The sequence below is a fragment of the Condylura cristata genome, unplaced genomic scaffold (genome assembly GCF_000260355.1).
Source record: "Condylura cristata isolate star-nosed mole 26May11 unplaced genomic scaffold, ConCri1.0 scaffold00013, whole genome shotgun sequence".
In the NCBI taxonomy this organism is placed as follows: Eukaryota; Metazoa; Chordata; class Mammalia; order Eulipotyphla; family Talpidae; genus Condylura; species Condylura cristata.
The window spans coordinates 8,359,773-8,387,749 of NW_004567114.1; the positions used below are offsets into that span (position 1 = coordinate 8,359,773).

Below are 27,977 nucleotides of genomic sequence, written 5' to 3' on the forward strand. Positions count from 1 at the left end.
GTTAGTTACACGGTCCTCTTTTTATTCATGTCTTGTCATTTTGGCTGACAACTGGACATTGGTCATAATAAGTTGTATAAACTTTGGATTCTGCTTTGTTCTTGTGAGAATTTATTGTTCTGTTGTTGGTAGACTAAAGGTTATTACTTGAATTGGTGAAAACCACAAACTGCCTTATTGGTTTAGCACCTGGAATTCTGCTCAGTTCTTTTATTTTTTGCCTTGATTTTTTTAAATTTACTTTTTAACATGTCTCTTCTTACACTTGTATCGCCCAATAATTTGGAAGGAATTTCTTTTTTCCCTTAGCTTGCCATTCCTACAGTTCCCTTGCTCCTGGGATTTTTCTCTTAAATTCACAAATTCTCTGTCAATATCAAACTCTGTCCTCTGATACATAAAGCTAGTGATGCCTCAGCGTTGTATTACCCACACTCAGTTGAATGGTGCTCCAGCCTGTAGCTATATTATTGTATACATAGCAGATGAATATTTCAATCTTCTCTGATTTTACACTTTTATAATCATGAAAATATATCCTTGAATACTTTATTTCACATATATGTGAAATGTTATAAGTTAACTTCCTAAGAGTGAGATCTCTCAGGTATATGCACTGGATATTTTAATTTATATAATTTTCAAAAGATAAGGTGAATGTCAAAATAAGTGTTTCTATTAGTATTATAAAACACTGTTTTGTGATGTCTTCTTTATTCAAGTTTAGTGATCGGGTTTACTGGCTGATTGATATTCCCAGAGAAAACATTACTAAAAATACAGGTAAGAGTGACCTCCGTTAATTCTTTTATTCATGAACCTGGATTGCCAAATTTAACAAATAAACAGAATTTATATATTTAAAAATCTTCTTTACTATTTAGGTTATACTTCCTAAATGTGATTCATATGAAATTATTTATATCATTTTTGATTTATTTCATCTAGGTGTTGTGGTTTTCAGTGGAGACCTTGCATAATTTTTGTTATGCCTAAATATTTCATGATTTTTGGTGTTACTGTATGTGGTTATTTTTTGATACTTTAATTTCCAGTTCATTGCTCGTTTGTACAAGTTATGACTGATTTTTGCACACTGACCCTGGATTTGCAGCCTTGTCAAATTCACTGGTTGGTATGCTAAGAAGGGACCTCTCTGCCTTATTTTTCAGTTGTAGGGGGAAAGCATTTCCCCCTACATCATTATCTCCCTCTCATCATTAGTATATATCATATATACATCATAGAATCCACATCATTGTTCTACTTCTGGCTTTAGTAGGACTTGTGGAAAGTCAATCAAGACCTGAGGGTCCTCAGGGCTCTTATTTTCATGTTTTGTAAGTTCAAGAAAGTTCAGCTTATACCATTTTGACTCAGTCCCACCGGAGCCCAGTTAGGTTATCCATCAGCTTTCTCTCTTGGTGACAGGCAGACGCACAGGAAACTGTTATTTTTTCACACCGTTATTTTTCCCCAACTTCAGCAGCGACAGCAAAAAGCACAAAAAGTCCTTGATCTGTTTGGGATTCAGCTGCGTGAGGGGTCACCAAAAGCACCACACTATGTTGGGGTGTTTCACAGACCCGCAGAGACAGCTGGGTGAGCAGCTCAGAGGCTGAGTTCACCACCCAGGACTTCTTGGGCCCCATCATCTTTTTACTTTTCAATACATCTATGTTGTAATATTTAAAGTGGGCTTTTTATAGATTGTATATAGTTCAGTCTTTACTTTTTTTAGTTATTAAGGAGAAAACATGGAAGTGCTATTAAGTCAACACATATTTGTGAAGGTGCTGTAATTAAACAAGACCTGATGGATATGATGAAGAATGAAAGGATAGTTTTGAATCAAATGAATGCTATTTTTAGAATATTTACATTTAATGTAATTGTTCTATGATTTCATTGAAGTACATCATCAAGGACTTTTCTTTTTTGTTCCACCTCATAGGCTTACTTTTATTACCAGTCATCATTCTTATTAGTTACTTTTTATGATTCCATTCATATACTATTGGATCATTATTTGTAATTTAATGTTTGCCCTTGGGCTTACATTACATGTTCTACTTAACCCTCGTCCACTCTCAAATAATGTATTATGCCACTTGACATGCAGAGTTGGAGTTTGCTTTTTACCAAGATACAGCAGTTTTCAGAGAAAAGTTATGATCTAAAATGTTTATTAGGTTCATTGCTCTGGTAGCTAGATCACTTTGTAATTTTTTTCCCCCTTGTTTTACCTCAAAGCGCTTGTAGGATAAACAAGAGAAACCTTACACTGGAGCATGAAATCATCGTTAGTGTTCACGTAGTCTTAAATTTCACCAACATGGCATACAAAAAATAGTTGATTATTTGCTTTTGTTATGGGTTAACTAATTAGTTTATATTTTACAATCATTGCTCATTTTTGTACATGCACACTTTCTCTTCTCGGGTGTTATTTCCTGTGAAATTCCCACCACCAATTCACCCATGAACCATCACCATAGTCTGTTGTGCTCTTCTCTCCTCTTGCTTTTTGTTTTGAAACAGATATTGCATCTGTAGAAGAATGGCTAGTCAGGATTACTTTCCACCACGTATTAAATATCTATACTACTGAAGGCACACTATTGGATACCGTTCGAGGTAAATGCTAGTAGATCAAGAAAGAAAAATTGAATTTGTAATATTCTTTCAACAAACCTGCCCATCCACTATATGCCATCTCTGCTAAGTCCTAGAAATAAAAGATAAATAAGAGCTATCATAATCGTTGAAGGACGCACAATCTGATGAGGCAAAGAATTAAATACTTTGGGTGGCTGTTAGTAGGGGTCTACAAAGACTGCCATAGGAATATAGACATATACTTTTTCCTACAGCACATTAGAGGTCATAATAACCAATGGTTTCATTGGTTTTGTGCCTTCTATTAAGACATGATTGGAAGTACTATTAATTGTATTACACCACCTTTATGAGGACCGCTTGCAAAATTTCTTCCTTAGTCTTAGCTAAGACATTCGTATGTTTTCATGAAATATTGATTGTTTTGAGGTTATGAGCACAGTAATATAACTAACTAGGCCTGGTTTTTCCAATTGTTTGATCCAACTTGAGATCACCTGTACCTCAATAGGATATATTTCTTAAATCCTCAATCCTAGATCTTGTATTTATCCTCACTCACCTCATCTTCATTTTAATTTTTATCCTTCTACTCCCATTTTGATATGGTTCATAGAGGAAATAAAGAAATACTACATTTTATGGGGAGACTCATCCAGTAATCATGTGTGACCCCACCAAACTCCAGTCACAACCTGTAGAATTCAGGTGGGTCAGGCATCTTAGCCCATTGATTCTGACTTGCAGAAGATTGAAAACTAGTCCAGAGAGGAAGTTGCATATGTGACAAAAGACAGGTACAAATGCACTTAATGCACATTATTTGCAATAATTAAAAAAAAAAAAACTGAAGGCAGAACAAATGCCCATCAATTGGAGAAAAGATGTGGCATGCTTTGTTAAAATGAAGAAAATGGGCCCAGGTATATCATCAAGAACAGAACTCAGAAACAATGAGTGAGTAATCAAGTTTCAGAATGGAGTAGAAAAGCATTTACCTAACATTCAGAAAAGACAAAGCAACACTACATTCTGCTCATGAGTGTGTATTTTGTAGTAAATACATCTTAAATGGGCTAGAAGTACACGTAGCAATTTCACAATAGTGATTGCATTGAGAAGAAGTAAGGAACAGAACTTTGGATGGGGAGTAGGGGTGTTCTCACTGCAGTTGCCAGGTAGAAATTTGACTCTCAGGAAGAGAGAATGAAACAAACTCCAGAAGTTTCTGATGGAAGGACTGCAGCTCTGAGCACATGGATGGGGGAGGGTGAGTAAAAATGGGAAAGGGCCCATGGACTGTGGTGGAGGACTGTGGAGCCTGTGGTGGTGGGTGTGCTGTGGTAACATAGGTCTGAGGAGGTGTGAGCCTGTGTCTCTAAATCATGTACAGTGCTGTAACCAATGTTGCCTCAGTAATAATTGATGCAACAAATAGGTTTCACTTAATAGAGCACTCTCTCTCTCTCTCTCTCTCTCTCACACACACACACACACACACACACTTAGGAGTTGGTCCAAAATTCTCGGGCTTTGTGCAACTGCAGTGGAGATGGTGAGAAATGAGTCTCTAGAATAGAGCTGGTACAACCTCCAGATGAGGGAGCAGGTGAGGGATACCAGGTGTCCAGGATAAATTCTGATTCTTTGCCTGAGCAGTCAAGTGGGTTAGACTATCATGTTCTGAGATGCTATGGCGATCAAGGGTTAAGTCTATGGCTACAGTTACTGTTAGAAACCTTTGTCTACTGTGAAACCCAAAAAGAAGTTTAAAAGCCATTTCAAACTTCTACTTCCTTCTCCCCCATCCCTAAACCAATCACTCCCCTGAAACTGCTCTTCATCACTATCACCAGCCACCTTCCTTTTGATCTCTCTTCTGTCTCCTTTTTTAGCTTCTCTATCACAGTCAAGGTTTTTAATGTCTCCCTCATTCTTAAAACTTTGAAAATGAAGCATCTGAGTTAAAGGAGTTTGTAATGATGCTCCAGATGCAAGTTCAAATCTCCCTGGCCTCTGAGCTCTGGTTGTTAACTGCCCAAACACACATGCTATGCTCTGGAAAGTCAACCGCCTTGCCCCAAATTTCAATGAGTCCTGGGGTGACTTGCTGTTGAGTTAGTTTGGTTGTAAATGTGTCTCTCTCTCTTAGCTGTCGCTGTGTTATCCTCTGTGTCGACACAGATGGAAATTCACCTCCTTATCTTGCTTTGCCCAAAGTAAAAACATATATTACATAAAGTCTTTGGTTTTACCGCAGATTTTAGTGAAAGTTCAGGGAGATGGAGGAGACGTACACTGTAGAAGTGTAAACAGTAAAGAATTATTAGCTATTGCTGTTTGTAAAAGTACTTTAAATATTTTTGAACCCTGGCTTAGTTTTTTTACTCTCCCTTCTCATTTTTTTTTTGCCCAGAAGAAAGGATATCCTCCCATTTAATTATGCTTTAAAATTTAAAGTTATCCAAATTCAACCCTTTGTATACCTGACAATAGATTGCTAGGTTGAAAGGTTAAAGGTGTCCCATTGCTGATTGACTTTTCCTGCTGGTCCCACCATAGTCTCTTTCTGTCTTCCAGAAACCTCTCTCGGCCACTAGTGTCAACTCCCGTTCTTGTTAGTGAGTTTATTCTAGTGGATTAGTGGATTTGTTTCCTTTTTTAAAGCTACTACTGTGTAAGTGGGTTTAGGGAAGAAAACAAGAAGTAAATGCGTGGACTCCTGAAGTTCTCTAAATTATAAATGGCAAATTCTATGGTCCAGAGATCCTGTTTCTGGCAACAGAGCCTGGGGCCTGTGTGGTGTCCCCCTGACCTTGCAGGCCCCACCAAGGGCAATGAGACCTCACTCTAGAAATTGTGTTGGCAGAATTTTAACTGTTGAAAAGTAAGGTACAACACCCAGTTTTTGAACAATGCTTTCTGTTGTTGCTTAAAAACCTTTAAAGAAAAGCTGTAATGTCCCATTTCCATGACTGCTGCTACAATTTAAACACCTGGACTTGACCTCCACAGAGCCTATCCTTCAGTGGCCTCTGGGCACTCTGGTCCCGAAAAATGAGATCAGGAAATTGTATCCACATGTGGTAGATCTCAAAGTGACAAAATGTCCCTGCGCCAATGATGTAGCATTGCTTGGCTTCATTTTGAATTCAACACACAATGGTAAGTCCCTGGCTTTACTGGATTTTGGAAGAGGTTCTGAATTTTATAACAGCACTATTGAACTGGCAGTACAAGTTAAATACACAGACATGACAGAGTAAAAGTACCTCCTAAAAATACCAAAGAATTTGCTCTTTATCACTTCACCTTGTCTGCTTGCGAGTGTGATGTGCTTTTTCTTTCCCTGCGGCTTTTTGCCCTGTGAATAGCAACTTGAGTGTTTTCGGTACTTTCCTCTACCTCCTGCCCCCTCCAGGGACGCTGCTGTGTCTCTTAGGAGTCATTCACTGGGGTTCCCATCCTGCTGCTTTGCCTGCTGCACATGAGGAAACAGTATTGTTGAGCTAAGGCATCCTGTTATTTTACTTCATATGTAAAATAGCCACAAGACAGGAGCCATTTTCACCTCAAGCTCAACCAGAGGAGGAGAGACAGGTCTCCCACTCACCTTCTGCCTCTACCTCTTGGGAAAAGAAATGACCTGAGCAACCTATGCTTTGCCTGAAGCCGCTTTTCCCAGGGGGCCACTGTGCTGAAGCAAAAGAGAAGTTCCCACAGGAGCAAGCTGCCACCTCCGAAGCTAGCACCTCCTCTTGGGTCCTTGCTCGCCCCTCTGACCTCACAGCTCACGGCGTTGCTGGAGGGACCCCGGGCCCAGCAACCCCACATGTCCTACTTTCTTTCTCTATGGACTCTGAAGACACATCATCAGAGTCCCCCAGTTTCCTCAGTCACCAGCAGAAACCTGAGCCCCCCGGTTATTACCCTCCATCACAAACTTGTCTGTGTTTCTTTTAATTTGACCCAAACTCTGTCCCCTGTACCGACCCCAACGCTTTCTTTGGAATTCATGGTCTGTCATCAGCATCCGCCCCCTTTACATTCTACTACTGATCTTTTCTCTGCAAGACCCCTAAACCTTTCTGCCATTTCCATTTGCCTTGTAGCCCTTCCTCACACCACATCTCTCAGAGCCCAGAGTATCCTTGTGCGCCTTGGCCCTGCTTTTTTTTTTTTTAAAGATTTATTTATTTATGCATACAAGAACTGGGGTGCAGGTGCAGGGCAGTGAGAGGATTCACCAGAGACAGAGTGGGGAGCAGAACAGGTCGATCAACTGAAATACACTGCTGAGGGGAACTAAGGAGAGACAGGAGAGGTCTGTTGCACCATGTGGGTCACCTCTCTGGCCGGGGATTGAACTGGTGCTGCACTGGCTGCAGAGAGCGTCACGGTGCTGTGCCTTAACCCACTGCACCTCTGGGGAGGGCCCAGCACTGCTTCTTACTCATTACTTCTGTCTTCTTCAAAACACCAACTCCTTCCAACTCCTCTTAGTTCTTTTTGCAGTCCTGGTTGTCAGCACACGGGACCTGCTGGGGGCACACACTCACCCCCAAGGAGTGTAGCTGATGAGTGTAACAAGGTCCTCTGACCTTGTTTGGTGTCTGCTTTCAGAGACTTCACCACCATGTGGATGAATCACACAGGACTCAGTTTCAAGGCCTCTGCTCCATCTTCTGTGGTCCTACTTCACACCAAGGGGGTCCAGTAATGTCACTCACACTCCAAGTCTCCACTCCAAGCACCTCATGCTCTGTTCTCTACATCCTGGGGGTTCAGCCTGGCCTAGTTTTCATGCTCCAACATCTCTTCGCTTTCATCAAGACTTTAATACGTTTGTTGTTCCTTCTTTTTCCCTCCCCCACATCCTTATTTTCACCTTTCTCACCATAGTCTGCATGGCCCATCCTCACACATACTTCTTTTACTTCCTTGCTTCTTTCTACCTTTCTTACTTACACAATCCCCACTCTAGTTAAATCCACCCCTACTTCTGACTGGGAGTGGCAGACTATTGCTAGAAATTTTTTGCTAAGAAAAAACCGTATGCTAATCTTTTAAAATTCCACTGGACTCACTGTAAATTCACACTCACCAATCTCAAGTGGTCACTCCCAGAAACCCTCTCTTTCCCCTGGTATGTTTATTTTCCCACCCTGCCAAGTGACCTTATCACCCCCTTCCCAGTCCTCAAACACTCTCCATCAGCTTTTTTCCTTTTCCATTCTCAGCTGTGCCTTTATTTAATACTTAGCAAACAAAACTGAGGTCGGGCACAAGTGCTCTTTCCTCCTTGCTCTTGTAGACTGGCCATCCCATGGCTTGCTTTGCCTTTTGCCTGTTTCCTCATAACAAGTGTGTCTGCTGCTTCAAGGTCACCTCTCCCCTCTTTGTTCCGGTCCTGTTCCTTCCAGTCTCTGGAGACCCTGCTGCTGCCTGTCCTAGATTCACCCCTTTCTCTCCCCAATCATCTCAGGCTCTCTCCTGGATCAGACCCATTCACATACAAACAGTCTCAATACCCATCTTAAACACCTTCAACAAAGCCTTCATTTAGCTCAACTTACTTTCACTCCCCATTATTCTGTCTCCTTCAAAACAATTTATAGAGGGACTTTATCACTACAGTGCTACAGTTTCCACCTTCTATTTTACCTTCATTCTACTGTAACACGACTCTTGTCCCCAGCACCCCATGACAGTTCTTCCCAGATCACCTGTGGTCTCTGTTCTGCCACTTCCAACAGCCAGTCCCTCATCTCCAACCTGCTTTCCCTCCCAGCAGCGCTGGACACGTTGACCACTCTCTCCTCAAAACCAGTGTTCTTTTGACTTGCTTTACTCTTTTCCAGTGGTCACTCCTGAGTTTTCTAGGCCATCTCCTCTACCAGTGTGACCCTAAAATATTGATGAACCCATGCTTTTTCCTTGACTTTCCTTCCCTATGTAACCACCTCTCTCTCTCTTTCTCGCTGGGAAACATGTTTTTCTTCCAGTGTTATTTAATTTTATTTTTCAAATTTTTTGATTTGCCAGTCATGCACATAATAATACAACTGGAGGGATACAGCTCCTCACCTCAGGGTTGTCTTTATTGTGTTTTGCATGTTTTTCTTTGGTTATTTTACATCTCAAAAGGTGGCTCTGGGAAGTATAACTCAGTCTCGTGGTAGCACTGCCATCTTCAGGCTGGTGATACCCAAATCTGTGTTTCTGATGCTGAGCCCACCTTTGAAACCAATTCCTGTATTCAGTTGTCAGTTTTACCTTTTCCTCTTGGTGTTTAGTGAGCACCTCATGTATAACAAGAAGAATCTAGAACTCTCGATTCATCTTCCTCTAAAATCTGTACCTTTCTTCCCTATTAATACCCGATACTCAAAGCTAAAATCTAGGACACCTTTATATATATGCATATATATATATATATGTATATGTAAATATATATATATATAGAGAGAGAGAGAGAGGAGAGAGAGAGGTAATACCAGTTTATAACCATGTATATGTTTCAGGTATAAGTTTCTCACCTTGAGATTGCATATGCTAACCACACCCGCCCCCCCAATGTATAGTCACTGTCTTCCACCAACCATTCAACCACCTCTACCTGTCCCACCCTCCATTCCTCTCCAATAAACACCATTCTGTTGCCAGAGTCCATGTGTTTTTGTTTGTTTCATCGCATTGTTTCTTTAAATTCTTTCTCCTCTGAACTTACTTAGCACACTCCACTCCGGGTTCATCCATGTTGATGCAAGTGGCAAGATTTCATCTTCCTTTTAAATATAATTGAGTAGCACTGTAATGTAGGTGTGCATAAACATTAATGCCACCTCATTTTTTAAAAAATCAAACCATCCATCATTATCAAACACTTAGGTTATTTCCATATCTTGACCATTATGAAATCTGCCCATGATCACAGATGTTTGAATATCTTTTTAACTTACTATTTTCATATTTTTCTAATAAATACCCAGAAGTAGAATTGCTGGATCATATGGTAGTTCTCTTTTGAATTTTTGAGGAGATGCCCTCCTGTTTTTCCATAGCCACTGCACCAATTTACACCCCCACCAACAGTGCAAGAGGATTGCGTTTTCTCTACATCCTCACCAACGCTCATTGCTTCTTTGCTTTTTCCTTCAGTTTTAACTTCTACTGACGGACCACATTTTCCATCCTTGTTAGTGTTTTGACAGTGACAATGCACCTCCTCAGGGGCAGCAACTGCCACTCTCCCACCATTGACACACCACAGACCCTGGCCCTCCACCCACCCGCCTCCGGCAAATGCTTCTCCCCTTCCTCCTCTGCAGTAAATCTGGGGTTGTCTTTCAAAAGTTGGTTTTAAAGTCTGTCTTTGTTTGTCCCTTTATTTGGCTTCTCTATATTCCACATGTAAGTGACACCATCCAGTATTTATCTTTCTCCTGGCTTCTTTCACATCACATAATCCCTTCCACCTCCATCCATGTTGCTCCAGTTGGCGTGTTTATCTTTATTGATCACTGATTCCATTGTGTGTCCAGACCACATCTTCTTCATTTATTCATCTGTTTTAGGGCACTTAAGTTGTTGGCATATCTCGGCTATTGTATATTGTGCTGCTAAGACATAGGAGTCCAGGTTTCTGTTTGAATGAGTCTTTTTTGTATTTGGGGGTAGATACATAGGAGTAGAATTGCTGGGTCATCTGGCAGATACATTTTTAGTCTTCTGAGAAACCTCCACACTGCTCATCACAGGGGTCGGCCAGTCCGTACCCCTGCCCACAGTGTAAGGGGGTTCCCTCTTCTCACACCCTTGGCAGCAGTTGTTGTTTCTGCATTTTCAGTCATTGCAGTTTTGATCTGCAGTTCCCTGATGGTAAGTGATGATGGACAGGTTTTCATATGCCCATTACCCAACTGTATGTCTTCCTTGGAGAAGTCCTCCTCTGCCCATTTTTTGATTAGGTTGATTAGTTTTGTTGGCTCATATGAGCTCTTTGTAGATCTTTTATATGACAGTTTCTTGTCATATGTATGGTGTGCAAATATTTTCTCCCATTCGGGGAGGTGTCTCTTTGTTTCAGTTGTAGTGTGAGAGAATGGTCTAGTTTCGTTTCTTCTTTCTTAGAGTTTACACTTTAATTTTCTTCTTTGGAGCTTTTTAAATTATTGACTAAGATTGGGCTCCTGAAGTGTGAATATATTTGTGCTTAGGAGGGTATTTTAAGGTGGGGGTGGGGGGAAGGACTCTTTCTCCACTCTCTTGTTCAGTGAGTGAGACCTGTAAATTAAACTAAGAGACAGATTAGCAGGAGAAAAGGCACTCATCACTCATTAATATTTGCATCTATGGAAGTCACAGAAAAGAAGTGAAATTTAAGGTGGTTAAACTTGGGGAGGCATGTCATCAATTTTAACAAAGAAAATAAGTTTATCCCTTCAAGGGACAATAAAATGTTAGGAAATATGTAGGACAAGTAGTGTGGAGGATAAGAGTTACCTTAGACAGATCTGTTTATGTAGATGGGTCTTAGTGCTGACTCCCTGTATCTGCTGATAAGAATATTCTTGGACCCTCCCTGCTGGCGCAGCGGGTTAAAGCACAGCACTGCGAAGCTGGTGGCAGCCGCGGCTGTTCAGTGCGACTTTGATCCCTGCCTCAGAGGTGACCCAATTGCCCATCTCAGCAGTGTACTTCATCGATTTGTCTGTTCTGCTCCCCACTCTGTCACTGGTGAAGCCTCTCACCGCCCCTGCACCTCTGGCCTGTACCCCAGTTCTATGTGCATAAATAATAAACACTTAAAAAAAAAAGAATCCTCTTCTTTGGGCCTGGGTGGGGTGCCCCCCCAAGGGGAAATGTATACTGTGCTTTTGGAGAGCTAAGGGGGACAGAGGACTCTCCCTGCAGCTGTTGATTCTCAGTAGCCTCCAGTTCAACAGCCTTATGCCAAAGTGACATATTTGGGGGTGAAATACTCTGATTCCCTTCAGTGTAAAACAAAATCTTTAATAGTTAAGTCAAATAATTGATTATGGTCTTGTGGTATAACCTGAAGTTCCTTCTTTCCTCTGCTTAAGGGTGTCAGATTCCAACCAAGAAGTGCAGGGCTGAGGCAGGAGTAGAGAATGGGTGGAGAGTGGAGGCAACACAGCCACTGACCCTGGAGATGGAGCACCTTGGGGTCGAGTCTCTAACTTTACACAGTTGTCCAGCCTGACTTTTCCTTTTCTCATACACTAGGTATCTACCTAGGCCTCACCGAGTCTGGATTTTGGAATTATGCTGATGCCCTGTGGTATAACCTGTCAGATATGATCTATGTAGAAGTTGGAGAAGGTAATTCCTCTAACACTTCTTGCACATTCAGCGTTCAATGATTGACCAATATTTATAAAATGTCTTTGTACTGCTGTTGAGCTCACTTCCCTCTATGTTTAATGCACGGTGATTTCTTCCTTTAGAACATGCAGAGCTTTCAGTGGTGGATATGGTCTTAACTAATCACTTTTTAGTTATCCTCACATCTTTGGGTCTTTTTGTAAGTGAAGATCTTCGTTATCCAGCATTCAGTACTTTAAAGGTATGTGAATTTCCTTGTAGCCTTACACGTCTTCTGTGATATAAAGTAGAAATATTGGATATTTTAGTTACATAGGGCATATTTAGAATTAAAATTCCCCCTTCTTTTTAAAATATGTAACAGCATAATAGAGTAACTTTGCCTTTGCCTTATATATATATATGAGAGAGAGAAAGAGTATATAGTATATATCACTTGGAAATGGTGCTGATTGTATTGCTGTACACATTTATATAAAGTTTTAAATATATACATGTAGAAAATTATTTACATATCTAGCTAGCTCCCTATCTCTCTATGTTAAATGTGTTTTCAAAATGGCCTAGGGTAAGGGATAAAGCTCAATATAGCATTACAAAATAACATAAATTAAAAATAAGTTTTGGGAGTGAGTGAAGGGTAATATACATTTTGGGGAGGCTATGCAATATGCATACCATGGAATTTTAAAACATGCTAATAAATGCTTCTCCAAATTACCACAGCACAATTAAAGCAGTAATGGACTTAGGAACAGTAGTGGGGTGGGGGGGAGGGGGAGATAAGGAACAATTTATTGGTTGAGAAGCAGGTATTTCTTATATAGCAGCCCCCCATTATCCAGTTTTGCTTTTCTTGGTTTCAGTACCTGTGGTCCAAAAATATACACAAGAAGGTATTTCATGGCAGGGAGTGGGGGGAAGGGAACATTCACATAGGTTTTATTTTAGGATATTATTAATAATTGTTCTACTTTATTATGAGTTATTGTTACTATCTTGATTTTAATTTATAATTTAAACTTTACGGTAGGATGTATGTAGAGGGAAAATAATGTATGTAGGGTTTGGTACTATTTGTGGCTTCCGACACCTACTGGTGGTCTTGGAATGGACACCCCATGGATAGGTGGAATCGACGATACATGGCTACTATCTTTCTTCCAATATAGGAATATTCACAGTCTTCCTTCACCACCTCTGAAAAAGTACTCTTGGTGGCTCAGATAACTGTGTTTTTCTCTGGCACTTAAGTGTTTATGATGTAATTGTTAAAGTCGATAAGTAACTGTCCACTGCAACTTAAATTCAAAGCACTGAGAATGAGGCATGGGTACACAAGGTGAGGGCCTTCTTCGGAGCCTGCCTGGGGGTAGACAGAACAACAGAGGCTCACTGCAACAGTGCCACTCGGTGCTGTCAACCCTTTATAAGCCCAAATGGGTAGATGACTTAGTGTCTTTCTATACACCTCGTAACTCCATTAATCTTGAAAAGTATTCGGTTTTGACTTTGAGTCCTTTCTGGAGTTAAGTTAAAGTATAGATATATTAATCAAATGACAAAACAGGACAAAGACTGAAGAGGAAATTGCCAGCATATCATGCCTACTACGTCAGTGTTTGATCCTACTAAATATTGGTATATAAAAAAAGCATGATTTTCTTGTCTGCTTTAAATTGCTATATTGCTTATGTCTTCTCATATTTTTTAACTTAAAATAAGGTTTCTCTTTATTTTCTTCTAGTTTTCAAGAGCTGACTTTTGTGGTTTTGAAAGGGTAAGAAATTTTAAATATCTAAAGGTCGGTTAGAAGTTAGGTATGTTTACCTGATGATCAAACATAACAGGCAAGATAAGAACTCACAATATAGATTATTCCTGGCATCATATACATGATTATAAAGTGATAAATTATTGTAAAACAGTATATATTTACAGTTTGAACTAAAATATGTATTTCCACCAAACAACAAGCAAGAATCGCTTCTGTTTCCAAGGAAGAAGTATCTCTCCTTATTTCAGTGGGGTACCCCTTCTTTAAGCTTTCTGTCCAGGATTATTGTGGTTTTCTGGTGTGTTCTACATAAGGGTGACCATTTCAAGAGACTGCTAAATCTGGCAAATGCTTTACTCCAGAGTTCAAAGACCTGGGTGTAGGTCTGTGCCCCCCTGGAGAAATGGGAATTCTTTCTAGTGAACAAAGTGCCTCATAAGCTAGCCACAGCTCTGCTTATGACTCTTTTGAGGACTGTGTTTCTCCCCTCTCTGTTACAAAGTCAAGTTGTGTGTCTCAACTTGTATGCTTCAATTTGGAAACTACAACAACAAATTTTTTAAAGATTTATTTTTATGTATTTATGCATACAAGAACTGGGGTATAGGCTTGAAGCATGGGCAGAGTGGGGGTGAGAGGATTCGCCAGGGACAGAGCAGGAAGCAGAACAGGCAGATCCACTGAAATACACTGCTGAGGGGAAGCAGAGAGGGTTGCTTCCCCGTGTGGGTCAGCAAGCTGGCTGGAGATTGAACTCATGTTGCAGTGGCTGGTGATAACTTGATAGCATTGAGACTTTAACCCTTGTGCCACCAGGGAGGCCCAACTACAACAGAATTATGAGTATTCTTAGTCTTTTGCTGTGTTTTTTTCCCATTCTGACCTCGTTTGGCCTGTGAGCGACAGTGACCCTGCACACCTGCTTATTCTCTGCAAACAAAGGAAACTGGCTCTTGCTATATCAGTAGGAGGAAAAATCGATTGACATCAGAAAGAAGAGTGGGAAATAACTGTTAAAATGGAATTCCAAGCCTAGTTACACTATAGCATTTACAAATGAAAGTGAAGAAAAGTAGTTTGCACATTATGAGAGCCCTTCCCACCCCCAAGCCCCAAGAGTGGGCCCCCAGAAACAAAGATAACTAGAATGTTTACTCCAAGCTCTGAGAGGGGCAGGGACCTTATCTAGGTTCTTCACTCTGGGATCTGTGTTTAGGAGAGCGCCTGACACAAAATAGGCACTTCAAAAATGTTTGTTCAAACAATGCAATTGGTGTGAAAATAAGAGTTACAAATTTTGTATTTATTAATTGTATAGAACCAAACCTCTAAACAACACAGCACGGAGAAATGGAGATCGTTTTCAGTGGATAATCAAAGTATTTTAAGCTCCTTATTTGATATGAGCATCAATAAGGGGAATAAATTTAGAAAAATGTCTAGTTAGACATATATGTCAAAAAATTAAAAGGTAATTACCAAAAAAGAAAAACACATAACCTAAAGAGGAAAGGGAAAAGTTAAAAAATATCCTATCAGTTTCACCAAAAGTAACAAAGGAAGAAAACAGATACAAAGATAAAAGAAAAACTATAGAATAAGATTAAGATAGTCCGAAGCAATCCAAATATATCAGAAAGGAATATATTAGAAAGCTAAATATTATTGGGCTATACGTTAATTGTAAGAGGTATACCTACGTCCAAATCACAGCAAAAAACTATCAAATAAAGAGATAGAGGAGATTGTAACCTGAGCTTTGCTGCCTAAACAACTAACTTCCAGGCTACCTGCCTGTTAAATCAAGGAGGCATTCAGGATTGCTGGACAACCAGAGCCACTTGAGGCTTGAGCTTTAAGGAATGCCACTCAGGAGACTGGCATGTATTTCCTCTTATCAGTTATATGAGAACGTAGTATGTGGCAACACAGACATGAGCTAGAGGACTGGGAGGTAAGAGGTCCTAGACAGAGTTGGTTTGCAGAACTCCCTGAACTCCCAGAGAAGGTTTCTGCTAGCTTGCAAATGTGGCTTGTCTCCTAGAAAGAAGCCTGATGGAAGATTACTTTTCTCCAAAGGCAGGCAGGCTGGAAAAGACCTGAAAGCAAGATATCTTTTTTCTGGTTCTGAGATGAGAAAATGGTAACCTTGAGGGACCGAGAATGCTTTGTCTTCTGTCTTTTCAGTATTGACATGATTTGATGTACTCCCCAAACCAGACCTGAGCCCTGTCTTCAAAGTATATCCAGCTAGCCCAGCACCCTAAGAGATAATCAGAAACAGAATATAAAACTAAAGTGGCTGGTGGGAAAGGCAACAACGAGCTAACTAGAACAACAGCTTTGAATTGAGTCACTTGGCATCAACGGGCAGACACCAATTAGGAGCTTATGTTATTGTCATTGGGATAAATACTAGCAAGAAGAAAACACTGACAGCTTCCATAAGTAGCCTCAAGCATAGCATAACAATGCTTCCTGGGCCTAAATCCCACAAACAACAACTAAAAATGGAGTGAACTGAAGGAAGAACAGTCATTGTTTAGATGCAGGTGAGTGGCTTGATTGGTCAAGAGGAAGACTTTTTTTTTTTTCAAGCCATCTGGCGAGATAGACAGAAATCACAAAGGCAAAGATGAACTTTTGAGGAGGATCCATGAGGCCTAAGAATCTTCAGAAAGATTAAAAAAAAAAAAGGAACATGTAGAAGAGAAGCAATAATAAAAGAAATAATGGGAGAAAATTACACTAAGAAAGATCCAAGTCTTTGTACTGAAAATGTTTGCTAAATCCTGGGATGACTGAAGAAATGTAATCATAGCTATGTCCCATGAAGACTTCTGACATTGAAGTTTAAGGGGAAACTATACAAATTTCCAAGCAGCATGAACAAAAGCTAAATATACCTGCCTGGAGTTAGATTTCATTTGTAAAACAGTAGCAGCTGGAAGAAAATAAATCCACTCTACAGATTATCAAAGCTAAAGTACCAAAATCCAAAACTCCTATTTCTAGCTAAGAGATTATTCATATTTCAGGTTAAGAAAGAATTCACAGTATATCACCCAGTTGTCCCAACTAAGGAAAATACTCAAGAAGAATTTTAACAAATTAGACTAATGAGAATAGATACAGAAGATAGAGGAGAGGAGACTGTGATGAACAATGTGTATCTATTTTTCTCATTTTAGTTAATATCTTTATGTTTTCTATCTACTTAGAGTTCCAGGTAAGGATTTTTCAGTGGAGAAGGCATGTTACAAAGGAAATAAAGATTTTAAATATCTAAAAATTATTATTTTCAAATAGGCAATACATCCACATAATCAAAGACCAAAAATATAATATAAAGATATAATTTGGGAAGTCTCATTCCCATATCTATATACTCAGACTGTTCTTCCTGTCCTCTTCATGTAAGCTGTGGATACTATTTTTATTTTAAAACTTTTCATTAATTTTTAATGTAAATTCAAATAATTGTGACTATATATTCTCATTTTCTTAAGCTATATACTAAATGTACTTATCACTTATCAACATATCAGGGGAAAATTTCATTTGAGTTCATGGAGAAAGGACTCTTCTCATTTTTTACAGCTGCAAGTATTCCATTGTATGGATTTACCAGACTTTATTTAATCTGAGGCCTATGGATAGATACTTGGGAGTTTTCTGACATTTTCACTATTACCAGCAATGCTGCCCTGATGATTTTGTACCTAGAAACTTTATATGTGCCCAGGTGTCTCAAAAACAATACGTTCCAAAAACTTGGATTGACAGAGCTAGTGGTAAAGTTATTAAAAGATAATCACAATTTGCCCTTCACATGATTTCTACCATTTGCAATGATAATAATAAATAATATGTCTTCTAGAGTTGATAAACTATCTCAGCAAAACACAGGAGTTGTTAGTGATGAGTGAGGGTAGACAGGAAATTTTAGCAGTAGATGGGTCGTGTAGCAGGGAAGGAAAGGGCTAGGATTAACACATTCATCAGGGATTTACCTTTCAGTGAGGACTCCTGCATGATGATTGAAAGAACGACAGTAAGGATGAGCTGTCTGGCATGCCCTGTGTTTTGCTGAGATAGTTTATCAACTTTAGAAGACTGGTGGCTCAATGGATTGAAGCACAGCATTATGAAATTAGCTGCAGCCACTTCAGCGCGAGTTCTATCCCACACCGGGGAAGTGACCCACGTGACAGTCCTCTCCTATCTTGCCAGCTGCTCCCCTCATTAGTGTACTTCATCAGTCTGCCTGTTCTGCTCCCCACTCTGTCTCTGGTGAATACTCTCACCACCCCGGCACTTCTAGTCTGTACCTCATTGCTTATGCATAAGTAAATAAAAGTTAAAAAAAAAAAAAAGAATGAGATGTCTATGACAGTTCAGATAAGCAGTTGGAATTAATATTCTTTCACTTATTCACCCATGCAACAGAATTTATTGGGTACTTCTAGGCCATATGTGTGTAGACAAGGAGGATTCCATTGTGAGCAAGACAAAGTTCCTGTGCTCACATAGCTTACCATTTTATTAGGGAGCTAGATTATAAGCAGGCTCATGAATACATGTATAAAGATTTTAGATATCAATGTGCCTGTTGAAATTAAGGCAGGAAGGGAAAATATGTGTTTAGATAGGGTGATTATATTGCAGGCCTCTACAAAAAAGGTAAAAGTTAAGCAAACACTTGAAAGATTGAAGGAATGATTTTGACAACGCTTATCCTACAGAGGTAATACTAAGCACAAATGCCCCCAGTTTGGGACTTGGCATGAAGCAAAATCTGTTAGTTAGCCACCAAAATCTGTTCAGTGAAACATCAGGGATTTGGGGTTAATTTGTTAAGGATAAAATCTAAACTTTTTGCAAGACTATAAAAATCCTTTATAGTCAGAGCCTTTATATCCTTGTCATTCCGGCTCCTCATCTCAAGGTATTCTGTCCAGTCATATTAACAACTCACCCTCCTTGAAGGGAGCAAACATTGCTCATACCTTGAATCCTTTGCATAAAGTCATCATGTCTTTACTTATGCCCTCCCTACCCCACAGACTCCCCTCAGTTCCACTTAGAGAATTACCACTCATTCATCAGGAACTCCTCCCTGGCCACCAAAGTGACCTTCTCTTGCAACCTCAAAGCTCTCAGCACTTATTTCTAGCATCTGAGTCCCCTGACTTTCCTCACAGATATTAGCCGGCAAGTGAAGGACTACCGTATTTCCCGTTGTATACAGGTAAGTGCCTACTGAGCCAATGAATAAATAAAGACAAACTGGAGCCAAGCCTTGCACAAATTTATTAGCCATGTAATTCTGTACAGGTTCTATAACTCTTTGGACCTCAATTTCTTCATTTTCAAATGGGCATAACAATATTGGCTTCTTAGAGTGAGGTGGCTAATATTATATGTGCGTGTTGCAGGAAACAAAGCAGATAACTTAGGGGGGAAAGTTGGGATCTCTCCCCCACAGTTGGGACCTTTTTGAAGAAAATGGACAGGAACCAGGCTAAAGCAGATTCTAGCACAGTAGGGGAATGAGTTGTTAACAATCCCAACAGAAAGTAGCTTCTAGTCCTTCCACCAAGTCTCAGTGTCAACTAATTGACCTGACATGGGTCTCCGTTCACTCCTGACCAATCCTTGTGGCTCTGCATTAGGCAGGGACCAGAGCTCATCCTTGGAATGAGTTGACCTGGTCAAATTAAATTATTGGGCTGGTGCCAGTTTGATTCGGGGGAGGGAAGGGGAAAAGGAATAGATCAGTAAAGAGTTTATATTAATTGCTCAGAAATTATAATGATAATGTGAGTTTCCTGCAAACCTAAAGATTTATATGAGAACTCAAAATGCTCATTTGAGGACACCTTAGCTTGAATCTACTTTTAGCATACATCCTAGGCATGAAACAGGGGCCCAAACAAATGGAGTGGATGGCCTAATACAGTTCTGTCATCCACTGTAAAAAAAAAAAGAAAAGAAGAAGGAAACATACTCTTAGTGTGAAAAATCACTTAAAGAATTAGTGTGCATAGAGAGGGAAGAGAAGAGAGTATATTTCTAATAATAATTTCTCAATAAACCTCCCCAAATGACCCATCTCCTTATGGGCGAATGCCTGGAAAAACAGGGTTGCTCACAGAAGAGCTTTTTTGGCTCAAAAGCTTGCCATCTAAGTCACTTTCTGAGGAGAAAAGCAAGAAAAGGGTAAGAAGAACCAGGCGAGTCTGGGACAAAAGGAGCAAAACCAAAGACAGGTCATGATAGCAGCTGTCATTATCCGTCCCCACAGCCCTCAGGTTCCCTTTCAGCACTACCAAGGTGCAAGTCAAAGCTGAGAAGCAAGATTGCTCTTTGGTGCCCCCAATTCTCGCTGTTTTCCATGTTACAGAGCTTCACTGGCCGCCCAGCCCCATCTTGAGTTCCCAGTAGTTAGTCCAAGATGGCTACGTGTAAAGTGAAGAAGGGGAACATGGTACCCCCCAAGGCCATGCTAGTAGATCAATTGTTGTCCCAGCCATTCCGTTTGAAAAGTCTTGTTTGCTTGGCAGTTAGCATAAAATTCACTCATGTAGTGTGTAAATGGCCTTTCGTATATTCACAGTTATGCAACCAGCACCACAATCAATTTTAGATTATTTAAAAAGCCTTTGATGAACAGATTACTATAGGTCTTTAAAAATGTAGGAAGGCCTTCCTATGTCTCAAAAGTAGTTTTTTTTTTAAGATTTAATTTATCCATATAAAAACTGTGGTACAGGCCAGCGGTTCAGGGGGTGAGGAGTCACCAGAGACAGAGTTGGGAGCAGAACAGGTAGACTGACTGAAACACACTGCTGAGAGGAGCAGCAGGCAGACAGGAGAGGTCTGCTGTACCATATGGATCACCTCCCTGGTGGGAGGTCAAACTCATGCTGAAGTGGCTCTGGATAGCTTCAGAGTGCTGAGACTTAACCCCTTACACCACCAGGGAGGCCCCTCAACAATAATTTAAAAGTCAGAATCTTCCTATAACAAAAGTGTTTCAAATTTTTGGATGTAATTAAAATCCAACCTCTGAAATTTCACTTTCTTGGAAGCCTTTCTCTTATGACATTTCTCAAAACCTGTGTTCTGATGGCTGTTTTCCTGATGTTCCTTTTGCTGTCAGACTTCTGTGAAGATTCAGTAGGTCTCCCTGCAGTTCTAAAACAGAGATAAGCATGCAACCTGTGGCATCTGTGGTAAAAGGTTAACCACTCAGTAGCTTCAGAAAGACAGTTTATAGGCTGGAGCATCTCTCATTGACATGTGTTAACTCATGTGAAGTTTCTTTTTATTCCTTTTCATGTGTTGTTAAAAAATCACAATCTTGCATGGTGTTCTCCTTCAACCTTTTATTTGCATGCAATTTTTGTCAAATTGCCTCACATTTCTGAACTATCGAACTTTAATGTTCTTAGTGTTTTTTTTTTTTCTATTTATATCTTCGGTCCACATACTTACTCAGGTTTTTGTTTGCTTCATGTTTTTGTTTGTGTGTTTAGGGTGACTATGTCAAAGGAAAATTGTGGTATAATGAAAAGTGTTTTGCTAACAGAGAGCACTTTGAAGGTAAATTTTAGTTAAATATTAATAGACTTTTCTCAAGAGAGCACATATAGCTTCAATGAAATAAAACTAAAATAGGATAAAACAGAAGTAGTTTGTTTTGTAGAAGTTAATGTCCTAAAGCTGAGGACAAAAATGAAAAATCTGAGACGATTAAAAATTAAATTAAACCACACTCTGTTATAAGTGCAAAGAAATAAATGATGTGCTTAGAAGGATAGATGCTATTTGTAATTTCATGCCTTCGTATTTTACAGTTGATTATGTTACTATCACCTTTGAGAGAAACAGAACCCTGAGTGAGGTATAGTATTAAAGATTTTTCAAAAGTAACATTTCCTTGGGCATGATTTCCTGGATTGCTCTCACTCTTCAAGAAAGAAGGCAAGTCCACAGACTGAGAGCTTAGCAATCACTCCTACTCCCAAATGAAACTCTGTTTGGCTTTAAATGGTAATTACCTAATTATGTTAAATCTAGATTGATCAATGATTCTAGAAAAACAATCCATACCAGAGAGGATGCTTTGCAGTGTTTTCTGGACTCAGTCTTTGGAATAGAAACACGGGATTTAAAGTACTAAAACTATTTTTTATGCTTCACTCAGACAACACACTTGTTAACTAGCTTATTTGCCTAAGAAAAATAATTAGAGCTTATATTCCAAGAACAGCATTGACTTTTCATTTCTCTTTTTGTAGGCAAGCTCTTGTTTTTATAGTAAGGAACCATTTCGTGCATGGTTGCCTTGCTTACCTCACATTTCAAAACGAATGAAAATACTTCCTTCCACTGTGATAACATTTCTTATTGACCAAGAGCTTAACACTGGAGTATACCTGTCCTACCACAACCACCAGGTGATGAGCACACAGTAAAACAGTGAGAATTTACCTTATCAAAATTTATTCCTAGGGTCTTGTTAGCTTTGGCAATAGTGGTTCATAAAATTAAAAACACTTGGAGATTTCTTGCCTCTGTTGTCATTCAGTTTGATGAAAACAGAGCATGTGATATTATTTGGATAATGATCATGCTTGCTCTCTGGGAGACCATAAGCTGAGTTTGGTCTAATAAATTTAAGGGTCCATGGAATCGTTTAGATGAACAAAATGAAAATAAATTGACACAGGTTATATGTTTTCTGTGCCAAAGATTCATTTATTTATGCTTACAGAACTGGGGTGCAGGTGAGAGGTGTGGTAGGTAAGAGGATTCACCAGAGACAGAGCAGGGAAAAGAACAGGCAGACTGACAAAGTACACTGCTGAAGGAGCAGCAGGCCGGTCAGGAGAGCTCTGCCGCACCCCGTGGGTCAGCTCCCTGGTGGGGGATCGAATTCATGCTGCAGGGGCTTCGGAGAGCTTCATAATATGGTGCCTTAACCTGTTGCACCACCAGGGAGATCCCAGTGCCAAAGATTCTTAATTCTAGCTGTGAATTTATTGTCTTGATGTCATTAAAAAATTCTTAACTAAGACCTACCCTCATCCTTTTAGGGAGAAAATATTTTTCCTCTATACTTTTAGATTCGGTAATTACAGTTCTGCAAATTAAAATGGGAAAACAACAACAACATGAACAGGAGGGAAAAAAATGGCTTATGTGTACAGTTTGCACGTGCACACACAGGAAAGTCAGTGACGGGGAACGCAAGGAGGGCGTTAGGCGTGAGGGCTGCATACCACCACCACAGGACGTTAGGACGGTTACAGACCAGGAGAAAGGCACTTAAGAGCAACAGGTGGCTTTTTGGGAAGAAAAACATGTTTTCAGGACAACAAACAAGAGATAAAAATGTTTATGGCTGTTTGTGTGTCCAAGAATTAATGGGCTGCCCTTCTCCAGGACCATAACACTCCCTTGAAGCACAATAAACCCAGCAAAGTAATATACAGTAAAAATAGTAAATCTTCATTTGCCCATTCTTATAGAAACTTGGACAAGTTAGTTAATCACCTAAATGTCATTTTAAACATAAATACGATGCGGTTGTGTGTATCTGGGGTGGGGGGTGGGGGAGGAAGGCAGAGTGAAGAGATATTGGTGATCCCTCATCTTTCACTTTGCGCTGTGTTGCCGAGTATACCCCTCTCTTGGTCAAACTTTAACAGGGAATACAAAATGATAACCTTGGCTAGTAATATTAACGAAAAAGTTCTTATAACTTGCTCATGTTTTGTTGATCTATTCTTAGAAACGTACCAAGGTCTCTGTGAACCTTCTGAGAGCTAACAAACCAACTTTAAGAAAGAAATTTCCATCCTTCTCATTTCCTTCATCCTTCACTTCCCCTACTGGAATGGTATTCCATCCACGAAGTCATTTTCTGTATGTTTATGGCAATCAGGTGAGTCCGGCACAGGTTCCCGCCCAGGCACAGGTGTGTGTCAGCCCCTTGCCAGCATTATCCATCAAGAAAAGAGCAGAGTGGCTCCCATGAGCAGGGAGATGGAAAGTTGGTCCAGAGAGAGTGAGAGGAGGGGTTCGAGACACTATCTCTTGGAAAGTTTTGCTGAAAAGTGGAGCAATGAAGCAGGGCACTGACAGATGAGGGCAGTCAGGAAAAGTTTTTTTTTTTTCTTTCCAGATAGGAAGAATTATGTGCTGATGAGAATTTCTTGACAGAGAAATCAATACGGGGGGTTGGGGGAGACTTCAAAAGTAGTATTTCTACATAGGTAGGAAGATACAGGCTCTGTGCATTAGTTGTCCGGAGAGGTCGTGCAGCCGCATTCTGGCCAGACCAGGGCTGGAGTCTGTTTGACGGAACTGGAAGCTTTGTTTGGAAATTGCTGAAAATAGATCGCTGTAGTAGGTTAGAACTGCAGACAGCTGCCAGGGCGGCAAGTGCTTAATAGTTTCTGAAAGGAAGAAGAGATGAGCTGCTGAGGACTGTGAGATAACTGAGAGAGCATAGCGCAAGCCAAGAACACACATCCTCGAAAGACTTCAGACATCCTCCAGCCTCTCTCAGGCCGGGTCAGTCAAGATCTACGCGAGCCAGTCCATGGACCAGGGGAGAGGTTGTTAAATCAAGGCAAACAAAGAAACAGGGAAACATGCTCCCTATAAAGAAACAAAATAAAATCCAGAACATGGCCCTAAAGAAATGCAGATCTTTGAGCTGCCTGGCAAAAAGTTGTAATGACAATGCAGTGAGCCAGAGGAGAACACAGGCAACTGAAAGACTTCAGGAAAATAATGCATGAATAAATTGAGAAGATCAACAAAAAGAAAATTCTGGAGCTGAAAAATGTAACTGAACTGAGAAACTCACCACAAGCTGAGGAGCTGACTTGAGGAAAGTCAGCAAACATAAAGAGAGGTTATTTGTTGTTGAATCAGAGGAGCAAAAAGGAAAATGCACAAAAACAAGTAAAGAGAGTCTTATGTGATATTATCACAAGGAGCTTTACATATGTAGCATATAATGCAGGGGGTGGATCTAAAAGAAGAGAGAAAGAGACAGAGAGCTTCTTGAAAGAAATAATGGCCCAAACTCTCCAAATCTGAAGAAATAGACATGTGAATTTAAAAAGCTAAAAAAATTCCATTTAGGGAAAATCCAGACACCAACACTGAGACACATTAGAATCAAAAGATTCAAAGTCACATCTATTTTCAGGTATAACTGCTTAAACACTTTATAAAAAGAAATAGAAACTTCAGGAATCCTCATTAAAAGAAGACTTAGGCTACAAATGAGGTGGAAAAAATGTACAAAATGATGTAAAAATAAACTTTTGTAAAATAAAAAAAATCAAAAACATGACAATAAGTCCTACTATTTATATTTATTAACATTATTAATTAAACATTCTGATAAGTTCTAGTCACCGCAGTAAAATAAGAAAAAACAACGGAATAAAATGTATATGGTTAGAAAGAAAGCCAAATAAAATTTACAGATATTGTCTATACAGAAAATTCAAAACCACCTACAAATTATTAGAATTGTAACTTTTAACAATGTAGCTGAATATATGTTTAATATACAAATATCAACTGTATTTGTAAACATAAATATCAAACAGGAAATGTAATTTAAAAATATTTGTAGCATAAAAGACACTTAGTATTTAGCATAGTAAAAGATATTCAAAACTGCTAAAAAAAAAAAAAGAAGACTTAGGCTATGGAAAAACGTATCCAGAAGTAGCCATCCAATCCAATACAGGATCTGACGAATCTTCAAACCACTTACTGAAAGCTGAGGAAACAAACAAGGCGCTGTGGTGGGAGGCTGGATCTGAGGCTACACAAGATCCAGACACATTCTTGTAAACGGCAAGGGGCGCTTTCACGGGAAACGTGTGTGCCTATGCAGTTCCCAGATGCCTCGAGCATGAACTCTCGGATCAGTGGGATCAGCTTTTCTCCCACGTCCAGATATATCAGAACCTCACCCTTTTTTATGAACAAGGGACCCTATTTGGGAGATGATGGGAACCACTTTGTTCTTTTATACATTCATCACACACACTTGTATTCTCCTGAGGCTCTCCTGTCCACACTGTCATACAAACGAGCGAGAAAGTGAAGAGTAGACCAAGTAGGTCGAGGTAAGCAGCGTGTGCATGCACACACGTGAGGCCTAGGAAAGCCCGCACTGCATGCATGATTTATGCAGGAAAACAGCGAGGCTGACAGGTAGCTCTGTTTCAGGACAGCTTCTCCAATGTGGTGTTACCTTTTTATCTCCTCAGGCCTGGCTTTCCACTGATGGCGGCAACACTTTTGAATTGTTAGCTGACTTTCACGATGATATCATAATAAACACTTATCATAGCTTTTATACTTCAGATATTACTTTTGTTTCCCAGCATGGAAAGATTTACCACACGAAAGCAGGTAGGAAATTTACTTTTATTGGTACAAATATTACATGTGAGCCAGGGATTAGATCGGGGGGGGGGGGGGGGGGGAAATCTGCTGTATTAATCAATTAATCTGAATCCTCAACTAATCCTACGTCTCAAACCTACTAGGGATTATGGCTTTTAAAAACCTATTCTGGTGAAAATACATATAAAGTTACCATTTTAGCTATTTTGATGGTGAAGTTGGGTGATAGCAGGTACATCCAAAGTATTCTGCCACCATCACCACCACCAAATCTTATTTTGTAAAACTGAAGCTCTGCACCTTGCGAGCAATAGAGCCTCAGCCCTGCTCCTTGCTCTGGCACCCAGGCACCCACTATCCGGTTTTCTGTCTCTGAGAGTGAAGACTCTGTGCACGTCCTGCAAGGGGGTCACAGTAGCTGTCCTTTCGACGCTGGGTTACTTCACTTAGCAGAATGGCCTCAAGATGCAGCCATGTTGTGACATATTTCAGTTTGACTTTGAAAAATAGGTTCCACATATAAGCAAGGTCGTGAAGTATTTGTCTTCTCTACCTGACTTAATTAAGTTAACATATTGTCCTCAAGATTCATCCATGTTTTTGCTATAAATGGCAGTTTCCTTCTTTTTTTTTTTTTAATGGATGAATAACACACAGAGAGACTTGTTCCCGTCTTGGCTATGATGAATAATGCCCCAGTGAACATGGGCATGCAGCTGGCTTTTTTAAATAGCCCACTTATAATTACCTTTAGATATCTATCCAGAAGCATAGTGCTGATCAGATGGTGATTCTATTTTCAATTCTTTGAGGAATCTCTACATTTGGCTGCAGTAGTTTACATTCCTACCAGCAGAGCGGAAGGATTCCCTTTTCTCTACAGCCTTATGACATTTCTTATCTCTTGTCTTTGTGATAATGGTTCAAAGATCCTTTAATGTCTGTCTCCCAAAAGGAGAAAAGAAATATGAATGCATAGGTGGAAGGGCCTAGACCTTTTAAATTCCCTAAAAGTTGCTTCAGGGGCTCTCCCTGGTGGCGCAACCAGCTAAAGCACCCCATTATGAAACTCCTGGAAGCCCCTGCAGCATGAGTTCAATCCCCGGCCAGGTTGCTGATCCATATGGCGCGGCAGACCGCTCCTGACCCATCTGCTGCTCCCCTCAGCAGTGTATTTCAGTCAATCTGCCGTCCTGCTCCTCACTCTGTCTCTGGTGAATCCTCTCACCCACCACATTTCTGGCCTGTACCCCAGTTCTGTAAGCATAAATAAATAAATCTTTCTTTAAAAAAAAAAAGTTGCTTCAGACAAAGAGGGTTAGTTACTTACAAGAAAAGGAGGTGTGGGTACAACAATTATGATCAACCTTCTCTTTGTCTGCACCTCTGTGATGAGAAGCATCAACCAGCAATCAAAGCACAGGCCCCCAATATTTGGAGGATGGGGTTCTTTTTGCCCACCCCATGTCCCATAGGCATCTGCTCCAGGGACATGTACACACTCCCTATCCCGTGGCTGGGGCTGGGAGTAGCTAGGTAGCTGCTACAGTGCTAAGAGCTGAGCTTCACCACAATTTGACATAAATACAACACTTTTGCTTTCTTCATGGTGCTTGTCTTGAAGCACAAATATTTCTAATTTTGGTGAAATAGATAAAAAAATATTTTTTCTTTAAGTTTGGTGTCACTTCTGAGAAACCATTGTCTAATCCAAGATGGTAAAGATTTACCTGTATGTTTTCTTCAGAGTCTTATCATTTTCGTATACATTTTTTGGCTC

The 27,977-nt window shown here is 40.0% G+C and overlaps 1 protein-coding gene across 1 annotated transcript in view; it reads left to right on the forward strand.

The window, feature by feature from the left end:
• The window catches only part of CATSPERB (catsper channel auxiliary subunit beta), a 77,775-nt gene that overhangs the window by 18,207 nt on the left and 31,591 nt on the right, over window positions 1-27,977 (forward strand). Inside the window, exons 3-13 of the mRNA XM_004682041.1 lie at window positions 723-783; window positions 2,542-2,637; window positions 5,635-5,784; window positions 11,869-11,964; window positions 12,090-12,208; window positions 13,715-13,747; window positions 21,286-21,352; window positions 21,607-21,653; window positions 22,051-22,209; window positions 23,547-23,699; window positions 26,059-26,203. Coding sequence (XP_004682098.1) covers window positions 723-783; window positions 2,542-2,637; window positions 5,635-5,784; window positions 11,869-11,964; window positions 12,090-12,208; window positions 13,715-13,747; window positions 21,286-21,352; window positions 21,607-21,653; window positions 22,051-22,209; window positions 23,547-23,699; window positions 26,059-26,203 — 1,126 coding nt within the window. The remainder of the gene's footprint in view (window positions 1-722; window positions 784-2,541; window positions 2,638-5,634; window positions 5,785-11,868; window positions 11,965-12,089; window positions 12,209-13,714; window positions 13,748-21,285; window positions 21,353-21,606; window positions 21,654-22,050; window positions 22,210-23,546; window positions 23,700-26,058; window positions 26,204-27,977) is intronic.